At 41.3% G+C, this 14,632-nt stretch overlaps 1 protein-coding gene across 1 annotated transcript in view; it reads right to left on the reverse strand.

Annotated features, from left to right (window-relative positions):
• iglon5 (IgLON family member 5) overlaps nt 1-12,202 on the reverse strand; it is a 209,899-nt gene extending 197,697 nt beyond the window's left edge. The window contains exons 1-3 of the mRNA XM_074683011.1: nt 12,106-12,202; nt 9,611-9,771; nt 9,287-9,348 (exon numbers count right to left, since the gene is read on the reverse strand). Of these exons, the coding sequence (XP_074539112.1) occupies nt 9,287-9,329 (43 nt within the window). The 5' untranslated portion in view covers nt 9,330-9,348; nt 9,611-9,771; nt 12,106-12,202. The remainder of the gene's footprint in view (nt 1-9,286; nt 9,349-9,610; nt 9,772-12,105) is intronic.
• Nucleotides 12,203-14,632: the final 2,430 nt, after the last annotated feature.

Genomic DNA, 14,632 nt, shown 5'->3' on the forward strand with positions numbered 1-14,632 from the left:
GCCAAATGATATTGTCAAATCACCACAACAATCTGCTGTGAGAAACATTTTTTAAAGTTTGACCACAGCCCATCTAGAATAACTGGAGGCACGGATTTGTATGCCCTATACTGCAGCCAGCCACCAGGGGGAGCAGATTGTGTGGCAACCTCGCTTCGAGACGACTTTTTTCTTTCTTTCTTTTTTTTTAACATCTATGGTTGGAGCTAAAGGGCTCAAAGTGTGTTGACCAAAGAAAACTAGCATTTATTTACCTCCAAAACAAACAAAGCCTTGGAAAAAGTCACATCTTTATGACAGTGGGTGATGGTGCTCAATGATGTCTTCATCCCAGAAACTGAAACTGATTCCAGCCAAAGTTGTAACTTGCAATCAGTGCCAAATGGAAAGTCCTCACAGAGCCCTTTACTGCTTTTAAATACTGAATAAAAGTTATGGTCCTGTCTTTTTAATGGTACAATAAAATATGAATATGCCACACTAGATTTCCCAAGGACTCAGAAATAAGATGTCTGTCCAAAGTCACAATTTTAAGTACTAAGTGGTGGAAATATTAATCACGTCCCAGCCCTGACAAGATTTCAGGTTAGTGATTCAGATTTCAAGAAGAGGCCCAGACCATTTGTCCAATTTCCACATGGATCCAACCCTGCTGCCACAAACACTAAGAAATGTCTGGCTCTATGGTTGCTTCCTTTTTCACTCTTTGGACTATTTTTTTTCACCTGTATGGTTTTCAAGGTTTGTTTTTTTTTTTTTTGTTTTTTTTTTTACAACAGCGAAGTTACAACAAAACAAAACCAAAACAATACCACAAACGGCACAGTGCAATAAATTACTCATCATTTGATCTATTATTTATGTATTGATTATCGGGGCTGCAGTAGGCAGGCTGTTTTTGCACAAGGAAGTGTGTGAAGGAGAGGTTAGGGAAGGTGTATTTGGATTTAATTTCTATCCATCTAATACCCTCTAGGATTTATTCCTCAGTGGGTCAGGGTCAAAGAAGGTAGCATATTAGAAATTTTAAACCCTGAGATGATGGAACGATGCATCATCTTTACAAATCAACCTGTCGTTCTGCTGAATGATTAGCTACGAGAGCAGATATTAACACTTAAAATCCTGATGTTGCTGGATGTAAATTAGCAGGTTTTTCACATATTTGTTTCACTTCACTTCATCTCCAAGTTCTGCATACCTGTTTGGGAATTGAATGTCAGGCCTGGATTATAGGTTCGCTCCACCTCTCTGAATTCTGTGAGCTCTGTGTCTCCCTTTTCTGTCTCTGCCAAATTCCTGCCCTCTACTCTGCCCTTTTTCTTCTCCCTCATCTTTCTTTCTCTCCTTATCCTGCTGAGCACCAAAACACACACACAAACACGCACACACACACTTTCGGAATGGTGACAGATGACACTAAAGGCAGGGGGTCTACTGAGCCTGTCTCAGCCCTCTAGCTTGGCATATGCCAGCCTCTGCACCACTGCAGCACTCACCTGCTCGGCTCTCGGTTAATGGACCCGGCAGACAGGACTACTTTGCACTACACTGTTTGACTTTCACTCAGCGTCCCAGAGCTGTCCATTTTGGGGATTCAGTCGGCAGCCTCTGTCTTTGTCTCTGTCTGAACGCATTTAGGAGAAGCAAGGAAGACACTTCCATTGATACGCGCTGCTAGTGCACCGCCAGCCGTCAGGCATCTGTCACACATCAGTGCTTCCTCTCAGCGCTGCATGGCATTTAAGTGCACAGCAACACTCATGTGCATACAGTTTAGTCCAACACTGCAATGTGGTCATGACTCTCTCTTTATAAGAGAACAAAAACATGCTAGAGGAAGACTCCCTCACAGCTTATTACCTTAAGATCTCATCAGGAAATTAAATTAAAGCTGCATGAAACATTTTTTCATGTCTTGTGGGCGCAATAAAATCTCCCACAGCACTGCACAGCACAGCTTTGATGAATTATCACTTTATCACAGGACTGCAGTGTGTCACCAAACATTACTCACACATCTAGACGCAGCATCACAACACTGGCTTTCATCTGGAGCCCTCTCTGTCTCACCACCTGTTGAATGAAGTCCAACATTCACTGGTGCTCCAGCTTTAGTTATGTCCGCCAACTCCTGAGAAAAACATCTGGCTTCCTGGATTCTTCTGCTGTGTTCACCAGCCTCTAGGTTTCTTTGGCTCACCACCATTTCACACCGGGCACGAAGCCTACGATCAGATTTTGTGTGGATGAGAGCTAAGATTAGATACCCAGTGTTGCTTTCCTTCAGGCCATTTTTAGTTGAGGCCAATTGGTGAAACCAAAACAGGGAGCTGCAAGGGACTAAAACGGCTAAATGCTTTCATGAACGCAGGACATCTTTTTGCATCACAGAAAGTCAATAAATATTCTAATTTTATAACATGATTATATGTTTGATTTATGATTTGTCATCTGTAAAATGTGAAGTTTCTGCTGGAAGAGAAACCTTCCCCTATCGCTCCAACTACCTGCTCCATCTTTCACGACACTGGGATGATTGAATCAGAACACGCAGCAGATTCCCCATGGACATCGAGCACAAAAATGATTACAAATCACTCAGTACGAAGTGAAATTAGTCCTGTATGAAAAGAAAGTTTCCTCTCTATCAATCTGTCTTTGTTATCTTTTTAATGTTTTCCATTCTTTATCACAATAATATCTCAGCTCAGAACAGGTGCAGCTTTTTTCTTTACTTTTGTTCCCTTGCACTAAACAGTGCTCTTTTCTTTTCTCTTCACAGTTAATTCATGGAGCCAATCCTTGACTTTAAACAATAATCTGTGATCTTTTTTTTTTTCAAATCTTAACAGCTAAAACCAACCTGTTGTTTTTTTCAATTCCAGTTAATTTACACCGCAGTGATTCGGCCTGTACTAAGAAGTCTTGTAGCAGCTGCTGCTGTGTGAAGTCTTTACCTGAAAGCGTGGTCTGAGCTAGCTATTTGGGATAAACAAGAGCCGACAGATAAAACAGGAGACTGGGCCGAAACCCTGACTTATTATCAGAACCTGCAGTTTATAAAGAGACTGAGTGGCTACCCTTGGATTTAAAGAAGCAATACAGAATCTAAAGAAAAGGGAAACACAGCTGATCTCAAACTGCTTAGCAGGCCTTCAATAGAAAAACATCCCACTTATGATGTATTCAAAAACATGTATGTATAAAACCTCAGCTTTCACACAAACAGTTCCAAACAACATTTTCACAGTGCCTTAAATGGCATGACATGTTTGTGCATCAATAAGAAAGCTACTGAGCTGCCAAGCTTTAATTTACCGAAACCAAACCTAATCTTTACCACAGCACTGTCATGTCTTACTACATTTATTTCACACTGGAGTGATTTGAAACTGTGAGACTAACAGTGAAAGCTGTCACTCTCCCTTTCCTCACTAACTTAAATCCAAATGGAGGCGGGGCTTTCAATCCCATCTTCATCATGTAGAGAAACCACACACATTGTAAGACCTAGACAAGACACTAGATGCAACAAGTGAATGTCCATCCAACACCAATCCAATGTGAAAATTTAAAATGCTTTTTCGCTTCTCTTATACGTGATGTTTTTGTGGTGTATTGTGTTTGATATCTAAATATTGTTTCTATCTGAGTTTCTTTAAAGATGCTATGAGGGGGGTCTGTTTTAAAGGGCAACTCCAGTTTTTTGACACCTGGACCTTATTTATAGGTGTGTGCATGCTCATATACTCACTCGGACAAACATCGTGCAGCTCGGAGTCCTTCAGAAGTTATTTAGATCCAGCTGATTTTAGTTGCACTTAGCGGGGGCCACGGCAAGGGAGCTTCAGCACGGGACATAATCTCTGCAAAATCGCTCATTTCGGCTATATTTTTTCATCCATCGCCAGTGCTATCACAAAGTCAGCTCGTCTACCATCTTCAGACTACGACTTTGAGTTTGACGGTTGTCCTTACCGGTTTGCCAGTACCAGTTCGCATTGAGTCGTGGATGTGCTCCTGTTTGTTGTTCTCGAGCCAGCTCTTCGTCTCTCTCCCTCTGCATCCTTCTTTCATGGAGCTCCTCGTCCGTGTACTCAGGCTCAAACCGGTAAGGACAACCGTCAAACTCGAAGTCGTAGTCTGAAGACGGTAGACAAGCTGACTTTATGATAACACTGGCAATGGATTCGGCAATGCCGAAATGAGCGATTTTGCAGAGATTTTGTCCCGTGCTGAAGCTCCCTTGCCGTGGCCCCCGCTAAGTGCAACTAAAATCAGCTGGATCTAAATAACTTCTGAAGGACTCCAAGCTGCACGATGTTTGTCTGAGTGAGTATATGAGCATGCACACACCTATAAATAAGGTCCAGGTGTCAAAAAACCAGAGTTGCCCTTTAATGCGTGTTTGTTTTGGAATTAAATGGAGATCAGATCTAAATAAATTTTCTTTGTTCAAGACAACTTTTTACTGGATACAACCCACTAAGGTAAGGTATTTATCAATGCAGTTATGTAGCGCTACAGTTTGAAACGTGACATCAAGCAAACGTCATAGCAGCAGGCTATATGTTGTGACATCGTTAGCCTGGTGTACCAATGTATCTGTAGGCTAATGTGACAACAAGTAAACACTGTCAGTTTGTAAGTAGTTTATTAGCCGTTTATATTTAGCGCAGCTGGCAGTCATGTACTCTAAGACATGTCCGTAATGTGTAACGTTAGTGAATCCTGGTTAGCTATGTCCTGCCAGTCATCTACCAATCAGAGCTAACGTAACCTCACTCTTCATTTTATTGATAGACTCTCAAGTTTGAAAAGACCACTGCAGAATAACTGCTGACTGTGGGTTGGAATGAACATTAGCACAAACAGTTTAGCCCCTGTGTTAAAGAGTGATATAGCTGGAGCTAAAGGCTGATTAGCTTTTAGCTTGCGCTGTATCACTCTCCTTTTTAGCTTTCTTCTGCTCTTCTGTCCTTTTTCTGTGTGACACAGGCTCCTGTGTCCACCATCTCGACAAAATTAATCACAGAAATTATTTTACAGCAGAGAAAAACACAGATCTCTGTTTTATCTTTTTTCTCTACTAAACTTTGTCAGCCGGCGTGGTGTTGTCATAGAGACCTAGTCGTGCCATAGATCAATCCGGTCCTGCTCAACCCAAACTGTAAGCTAAGAAGTAGCATTTTAAAATAACCTGTAACCAGCAATATTGGTGCTGATAATCTCATGTTAAAGTGTGGATTACGATCAGGCATATATATCTAGAAGGGAGACTTTTTCAAGATCACTTTCAAATTCCTTACAGCTCCTCTAAGGTAGTGAGCTCCTCCGTGACCTGACAAGACTACACAAGAAAATTAGCCTTATAGCTAACAACAGCATTTCCAGAGATGCTGTGCTAAATATTAATTATAATTTCCTCTCCCTTAAAATTAATTACATTAAAAAACAATAATAATAACATTTAAAAAAATATTGATCACATGCACCCAGACTTGTTTTTTAAGGGTCAATTTCAGCACCAACACTGATGTTAAAATCATTTTTCTTTTCTCTTTTTGTCCCACACCGAGCAGTTTAGAAGAGACATAAAGGTCACTGCAAAGAGCAGCGGATATGCTGTAAGATGATTTAGTATTGAAAAGTAGAAAGTGTCAGTGAGAAGTCCTGTGAAATAGAGGTCGTGGGTACCAACAGTGCTAAATACACTGAAAGTGGACACAGCTTGGAGTTAAGAGTGTTTATATTGATATTTCATTGATGCAAATTAACACAAGTAAGAACATTCTGCAAAAACTTTGAAAATACTTGATTTTTTCTTGTTTTTCTTTGTTATAATCTAGAGCTTCCTCCTTCCTCTCCTCTCAGTCCAGATCTAAACTGCACACCCTCCCTGACTCATCCTGGTCAGCCACTCTCCCTGGGTTAATGGGCCTTGTCCGTCTCTTCTCTCTTGCCTTCAGCTGCTTCTATAGACCCTGCCTGCAACCATCCCTGATCCACCCGCCCACTCTTCTCCCTGACCCAGTCGCACACATCCCCAGGACACACTCCAGCAGGCCCCCTGGCTGAATTCATTTCATGCCCCTCACTCTACGAGCCACAAATCTCTGTGTCATTCTTCCGCCATCTCCCCTGTGTGCACTGTCTCCATTTGCTTGATGCTCACTGTCCCATTTGCCAAACCTGTGATGTCAATTTCTGTCTATAGATGCTTTGTTTGTGCTTCCTCCCTCTGCTCCTCCTGTTGTATCAGCTCCTCTCTCCTGTCCTTCCCTCCATCTTTTTCTTTTTACACAAACCCCCTCCCTCCTTCTGTCCAAATCCACCAATGTGCTTTATTGGTGTGGTATGAAATTCATTGCCAACACATTTCTCATGGTTGACTTGCAGCACCACATTCAAATATAATATAGAACCTGTCATGCAGAAACATTACACGACATAAATATTTATTTTTCTCTCTTCATTGCTGCTGTCACTATCTTCATCTGTCCCTTTCTTCTCCCTCAGCTCTTCTCCTATCTTTCCTCTCTCTATACATTTTCCATAATTCTTCCTTTGACTGCTCCTGTTCCAACCTGCGCTGGGTTCACTCCAAGCCTGTGGCTCTGCTCGCCCGCTGAGGACAAGGCCCTTGTTTATCAAAGGAAAACACTCCTGAAAAATTGATCTGCCATATCAAAGACCTCAACTCTTAATGAAAACCAAAATCCATTTCTGTGGAGACCAAACAACCGTAAAGCCTGTGCGTTTTTGGCAGTCTCTGTAGGGGTGGCAGAAACAGTGTGATAAAAAATCACTCTTTGTAGGTAAGAAACGATGAAGAACAGAGGATGCAGTCTTTACTGTACCTGGGCTATTTCACTTATCTTCATTATTATCTCTTCTTTTTTTATCCTGGCCTTAGAGGGACTGCATCCCTCGCCGAGGATCTCGATGGAAATATAAATTATCCTCACAGACAATGAGAAGGAATTGGTCTCCTTGATTACATTTGGCCACTCGCCTCAATGCTTTCGCATGGAAAATGGAAACACTTCATCCCTCAAACTGAACTAAAATTCACTATCGAGATAATTTGCTCATTAAGCCAGGAAGCCACAAACAAAGCCACCTGAACAATTACATCAGAGTCCCACTAGCAAAAAGCTTTGTGTAGCCGCTATAATTAGAATGCTTATACTTTATCTCGCTGTCTTTATTGTAATGTTAAAGTAATTGACTTTTTTATGATTTATCAGCTCTTTGGTTCAATCTCATAAACTCTGGAAGTTTTTTTTAACTCTTTCTTTAAGTTTTTGCAGAATCTGCATCTTTATTTCAAGAATCATTTATCTGTTATGATTTTGTGCCAGCCTCATTGAGAAAAAGACAAACATAAGGAACCTGATAGAATAGTTAACACAGCGTGGCTTCAACAGTTAGCAAAAGCTAACGTACAATTCAACATTTTCCTCACCAACAATTCCATATGATAGTCTGCAAAATATGTAACACGAGCTAATGTTGCTGCAAAGCAAGAGGTAGTGTTAGCTAGAAATGGGTCACACAATAATGTGAGTTTTGTACGAGTAGTTTGATGTCCTGATATCTCTCCGGATTTCCACTCACTTGTCTTTTAAGTTGCTGATCCGTACAGAAACAGGAGATGTGTCCCAGTTCAGGGTCTGTATTTTGCATTCAGACTTGCACCAATGAATGTACGCCCTTCTTTTCCAGTGTAACCAAGGATACTTGGGTGAATCCTTCATTGCCCAACATTCGCTAATCTAGATAAGGTGAGTAATACATTGATAAATATGAGTGTTGTGATACAACTTATAGAAAAACAAGCAATTCAAATGTTCAATGATCTACATGTTCAAACTTTCTATAAAATGGTGATGGTTAGGTGACATGATGAAATCCTGCTAGCTACCTTTCTCTAAGTGGCAGGGGCAGGGCTTATGTTCCACAACACAGCTGGTGACAAACAGGAAATTCTCCATGGACCAGACCACTCAAACTGAGTTCGTCTTTAGCAGTCTGCACAGAGTTGGGAAACAGTAAAACACATCTGAAAGATTTTCATGTGTTCCCTGGTACTGTTGCCAATGAAAATGTCACAGAATAGTAAAGTTGAGACCGACTTATTCCACCACTAAGACAGCTACGTCAATACAGATGGCGCTAGAAGCCAGAAACCCCTTACACACTGAGCCAAGAAAAAAAAAAAAAAAAAACGTTTTCCACAGCAGAAATAAACATGTTTACAACCTTGTTCAAAAAATGACTTAAATCTGAAAAACTTCAGAAGATATCAAGATGACAGGTTTGGCCAATCAGAGGCACAGCTCAGATGATTGACAGGCAGGCGCCCTATAGGTGTTAGTGTTGAGGCTCAAAGCCCGTCTCTTTTCCGATATGGCTCCCACCAACAATTTACTTCAAAACTCTATATCAGAAACAGATTGGTGACATCACGGAGACTGCATCCATTTATTTAACAGTATTCGGTTTCAACTCAGACTGGCTCTCTTTTGTTGGGTTTTTGCAGTGTCTCAACTCAGGAAGGTCAGAGCCCTCTGTATTAGACATGCAAGTCTCCTATTCTTGCCAAATGCCAGAACAAGGATGTATCAGTTTACACCGAGCAGATCAAGTGGGAAAAGAAGACTGAAACCATGTTACTACAGCCACTGACAATGTATATATATATATATATATATATATATATATATATATATATATATATATATATATATATATATATATATATATATATATGCGTCAACACAGTGGTTAGTTTTACAAAAAACTACAACCCAACATTATGAGCTCACAGCTGGTGTGAGTTGACAAATGGGAGAAAACACAATCATTGTAAAATGGAGATGAGTACAGATCTAGTAGGTGCAGTCACTTACTGGGACAGTTAAGGCCCATTTTTGCCCAATGCTACATACAGATCTGGATACCAACAGAGCCTCACGTCCGTGCTTCCTTTAATTTTGTCAGTTTTTCTGCATGTTTCCATGAAGCTTACAGATACAGATCAAATTAAGCTGTACCACTGAAAACCGTGGGGGCAGTGTTGCTGTTACTACCCAATCGAAAGCTTTAGTGAGACACAAAGAAGAAATAACCAACTTTTCACTCTGGACTCTGAGTATAAATGGGTCTTAAGAGGTCAACTTAAAGGGTTCAGTATAAACTGAGAGAGCTGCAGCAACTGGAGTTTTGGTACAGTTTCAAAACAGGCTAGCTTTACCAAGAGATAAAGAGCATCACCTACCTGCAGAAGAGCCTGCTAATGTAACTTGCAGCTTACTCAACATGTGCCTTGAGCCTCAAGAGCTGCAGAAAAAGTTGGACAAAAAGTTGAATTCAGACCTAAAAACTGCATAACACTGGTTTGTGTTGCAATACTAGGAATTTTAAGATTGTTCTACAAAACAATCAAAATAAGTTATTGACTCAGCTGCACTTTCACCATCCTTTGACCCTGGGGTTCATAACCATCGTAACATTTGACAAGTCCAGGCATCTCACATGTCACATCAGCTGGTTGACAACACATGCAGTCATGAATGCCCTGAGTGACAGGAAGGAGAACTACCTGGTAGGAATAAAAACCATTGGAGTAGAGAGATGGTTCCCACAGCGCCTGGAGCCCTGAATCAGCACGGGGAGGAGTGAGACAGGACATCAATCACAGCGCTGGTCTGTGTCAGCCTTTTCCTTCCATCCATACAGTTAGCAGCAGGATCAGTGGAGGTCCTACAAATGAAGCAGCGGTGTGATGAAAGCTTAACGACAATGAGTTGTAAGGTTGTACAGGTTGTTGCATTTTTGATGAAAGATTGGCTGGTTAGTTTGATAAGAAGTGGAAGTAATTTATGAATAAATATGAGCTCACATACAGTATGCACATGCTTGGTTTTCCTGTTTATTTATGCTAATGCATTTGCAGCGTGTGCATGCAGGAATAACTGATTTTCTCTCAGATGAAAATGTGCAGCTGTTTAATTTCTTCCATTCGGCACACACATTTCTGGCCCATCATGTCACTACGATGTAGGAGTATGAAAACAGCAAGGTACTTATGTTATCGCTTGATGTAAGTGTGCAAGAGTGAGTGGATTAGAGAGGGTTTTTTTTTTTCTTTTTTCACCCTGATGCACCCGTGTTCATCCGGGCGTTTCTCTTCTACCTGTCCTTGTTACACGACTGCTGCCTGTAGCTGGCACCTCCTACAAGCCTGCGGTAATTAAAGTGTTTGATCTCTTTCCCCTCCCCGCCGAGACACACATTTCCAGACCGGCAAACACCACGCTATTGCCACCGTGATCAATGACTGAAGGAGAAGCGAGAGCCACAAACTGACAGTGCAGAGATTGAACATGGGGGAAGCGGGGATGGAAAAGGAGGGTGGGAAGGTGGAGAGTGGAAGCAGATGAAGTAAGTTAAGAGGAGCGGGACGGGGATAGGGTGAAGTAGGGGTAATAAAATAAGTAGTGGAATGTGGAGGGCTTCATAAGAGAGGAAACATCAAAATCTCAACAGCTGCCGCAGTAATTATCAGATTTAGGCTGCATTCTCCCATTTAAGTAAGGGTCAAATAAGGGACATTTGCGCCTTTCTCTCGTCTCTTTTTTTAGAGATGTCAAAAAAATGAAAAAAAAAAAAAATGCATCAAGAATATCTGCCAAAAGAAAAAGAAACACAGTGCTTTAAGATACATAATTGCAGCTATTGGAGAGATGCTTTGGTTTGTTTGAAGTGAGGCAGTATGGGGCTCTTGTCAATAGCATGTTGTGTAGCACCGTGTTTTGAGGCCCAAAGGCTACAGATTCAGGATTACATGTGTAGGACTGAAAATCGAAGAATTTGTTTGTTTTTTGCTTGAGCACCACTAAGTGCTTTGGATGTCTTACGGCTTAAACCCACAAGATGTTAGATTTCCATTCAAGTCAATGTGTCAGCTTACACCAGGTCCATATTGTTGCAGACCATGGCTGGCCCAGCAGGTCGCAGCTAATACGCAGCCATCCTTTTTTTCCCTAGATGCCAGAGCTGTGACGCGTCAATTTATCATAGGAAAGACTTAGCAGGAAAGAGAGTAGTACACAGAAACTACCTAAAAACACCCTGTGAGTTTTATAATATTACAAAACGTGTCAAAACCAGTTTGAATTTGACTTGACTTCAACAACAAACATAGAGACATTGAGCAGAGCCAGGCCAGAAAACCAACAGGTTTGAGGTTTTACATCCCAAAATGAATGAAGAGAGTCTTATCAACGAGTGGGACACACAGGAACTCCTCGGTCTCATGACTTTAGCTGTCTGTCAGTTATAAGGCTTGAGTGACTGAACATGCAGTCAACATGCAATAGAACGGAAACGGCCTGCAGATGCATCTGTTGTATTTTAGGTGTCAGGATCACATATTTAGTGCAACACTTTGACCTAATCTGAGTCTGAGTTTTGTCCTGTGCTTTCTTGCATCATCACTGACTAGCTGCCACTGCCACAGTTGTGTGACTGAGGATTTCCAGCTATGACAACAGAATCAGTGGTCTTTGACCTTTTTATGAGTTTTATTACAAAAATTGACAGATGATTTAATTTTCTTTCTGTGTTTAACTTTCTGTCTAGTTGCCCTTTGCTGATTGGTGGACCATGCCTCGGCATTTGGCAAAATAGAGGTCTTACCTATTTGCTGCCGAGGGCCTTGCATTGCTGGGCCTGAGGCAAAGCAGAAACTACAGTGAAACCATCAGCTCTGTGAGATTTGCAGTCCTAAAACTGTAACCTCTGGCTCTGCAGATGTTATGGACTGCATCACCCTCAGGGGCTGCAGCTCGGCCTCCTTGTTAAGAAACTGGGCGGTTGTGATGGGAGCCAGGCGATTAACACTGGAAGATGGTCAGTTTTACAACACAACTTGGCTAGATTTAAGGAAGACTGCCCTGATTATTTTCTGTGTAATATAATTGGAGATTTTCAATGCTTTACTTAGCTTTCAGAAAAAAAAAACCTTTTATTTTGGCACTACTAATGAACTCATCAGGATAAACGAAACTGAGAACAGAGGAGTTTATAACTTACCCAGTTCCAACACATCCAGAGCTACTGTCCAGAGTTTCCTCAAGCTGCCTCTGCTCTTTGACCAAAGTAAGTTTTGCTTTCCAAAGGAAAAGACTGGGATGAAGTAAAAAAAATAAATAAATAAATAAATGCAGCTTTTAATGTATTAGCTGGGTAACTTTGAGCATTTGTTGCATCACATTCTGCCAAACTGTCACAGTTCAGCTGGTTTTCAGTATTTTTCCTCTCACCTCTCCTCTGCTGCTCTCTGCCTGTTGGCCACGCCCACCTCATCAAGCAGCTCAGAGCACCTGAGCACCCAGCTGCAGCTCATCTGCAATCAAGCCAGTATTTAAACCTCTTTTGCCCACCCACTCTTTGCCAGATTGCTCTCAGTCTGAATGCGAGAGCACTCCTCTATGATTTGGTTTCCCCGGCTCCAAACGTCTGCCCCATTTCGGTTAAGCTGGAATAAATGGTATAGGTGTATCTTCTTCAAATTGTTTACTAGTGTTACTTTTTTACACATTACCAGGGAAATAATAAACCGTGTTTTAATATAGACAACACAGGAGACATAAACTGTGTTTGCTAGTGTTAATAAAGCACCATAGCAAGAGAGTCGAAAATCAGTGTCCGTATGATTTTTTCTTTCACATTTCAGAAATGGAAAAAAAAAATCATGATTTTCTGGCCAAGCTTTTAAGTCTAAAACTCAGCTCACTCATTCTGAAACACAATAAAATGTTATGTGCTTTTATGCTCCTCTTAAGGGACACAAAATTGATTTTTCTGAGCCATACTTACTCAGCTGCATCCACAAAGAGATGATCAAGTGACATTTATATAGTACACTCATGAGGCCCACATGCCTCACAAATGCAAACACACACACACACACACACACACACACACACACACACACACACACACACACACACATACACACACACGCATTTCTGAAACACATGCACATAGACGTGGGTGTAGGGAGTCACAGCGACAGCCAAAAGCAAGTGAAAGAGAATCTCTAAAAAATATTTGATGTTTTGTGTCAGAGGGAAACAAAGATGGCACCACACATAAGATAAGCCCCCCCAAAAATGTAACACTGCAACACATTTGGGTCTGTAACAGCTTCTGATGAAGGGAAAATGTTGTATCTTGTAAAATTCAAGATGTTTGTAGAAACCTGGTTTGTTCTTTTATTCCTTGTTGTCTAAAAAACACACAAATAAACCCAACAGTACTGAGCAGGCCTAAACCAGTAGTCCATTATAACACCACATAGAAACTACTGCCATGCGCATGTTGTGATACGATATCAGTGAAGGGGCCAATTGGTGACTCATAACTTAACTTACATTTGGACATATTGCCAAAATGCGAAGAAGTAATACTTTTAGAAATATTTAAACAAAGTGAACACAGATACTGTCTATAAATGCTTGTCTGGTGAACTGCACATCAACGGAATAGTTCAGAGAAGAAGTGTGGAATAGCACCCACATCCAAAAAATAGTCCACAGTTAAGAAGTTAGTCACCATGGGACAAAATAGTCCAGGGATCTTGTTGTTTGCAGGTAAACAATGTCATGCTTTTGCAGTCTAGCTAAGGTTAGCAGAGCTTGCACTGCTAGCTTTCGTTTCTCTCTGCAGATTAACATCCAAATCTTTTTCTGTTAGTTTGGGGGCTTTTTATGCCTTTATTCACCAAAGACATGACAGTGGATAGAGCAGGAAACAAGGGGAGAGTGGGGAGTGACCAAGCGGCAACCTCTGGTCTAAGAATATGAGACAATGCGGAAGTGCTAAAATCTGCTGTTTCTCGAGTGTCCACTTGAGGCTGGCTCCAGAAGTACTGGAAGTCAAATACACACCAAGCCAAAAAAATTCGTTTTCAAAGCAGAAATTAACCTATTTACAGCCTGGTTAAAAAAATGTCTCCTGTCTGAGTCGTTAATTTTATTATCAGCACCCCCTGTACGGGGGGTGAATTTTGTTCTAACTCAGCAGTTTAGAGGATATTAGGATCACTAGCTTCCCCAATCAGAAGCACAGCTCAGGGTCACGTGACCGTCAGGTGCCCTATATCTGTACGTGAAGCCCTTGCCACTACCAATATGGCCGTGATAGCCGATGTGCTTCATTTTCTGTTTCAGAAACAGACGGGTGACGTCTGAGAGACTACGTTCATGCTTTATACAGTCTATGGGAGTGACATGCAGAAGAGTGCTATACTAGTATACTATACCTAGTAGTTAAGATGCTAAACATGTAAACAAACAGCATCCTTAAAGCTATCTCATATCAAAGACATCTGTGACCTCTTTTGTGCTTTGACGTGGGTTCAAGGGCAAAATGCATGTCAGTGAAGCCACTTTGCCATTTGCATGAGGTGCAACCGTCCTGTCTTTAATGTGTGATGTGAAAAAGGCTCATACTTGTGTCCATATGGCCTCTAAGAACTAACCACACACTTCCTTTTTTGGCAGCGTACTGATGACGTTTGATGTATTCCTCACATCTTTTACTGCTAGTCCTTCCA

The sequence above is a fragment of the Halichoeres trimaculatus genome, unplaced genomic scaffold (genome assembly GCF_033239565.1).
Source record: "Halichoeres trimaculatus isolate MK-OKI-2021-1 unplaced genomic scaffold, fHalTri1.1 fHalTri1_scaffold_12, whole genome shotgun sequence".
NCBI lineage: Eukaryota > Metazoa > Chordata > Actinopteri > Labriformes > Labridae > Halichoeres > Halichoeres trimaculatus.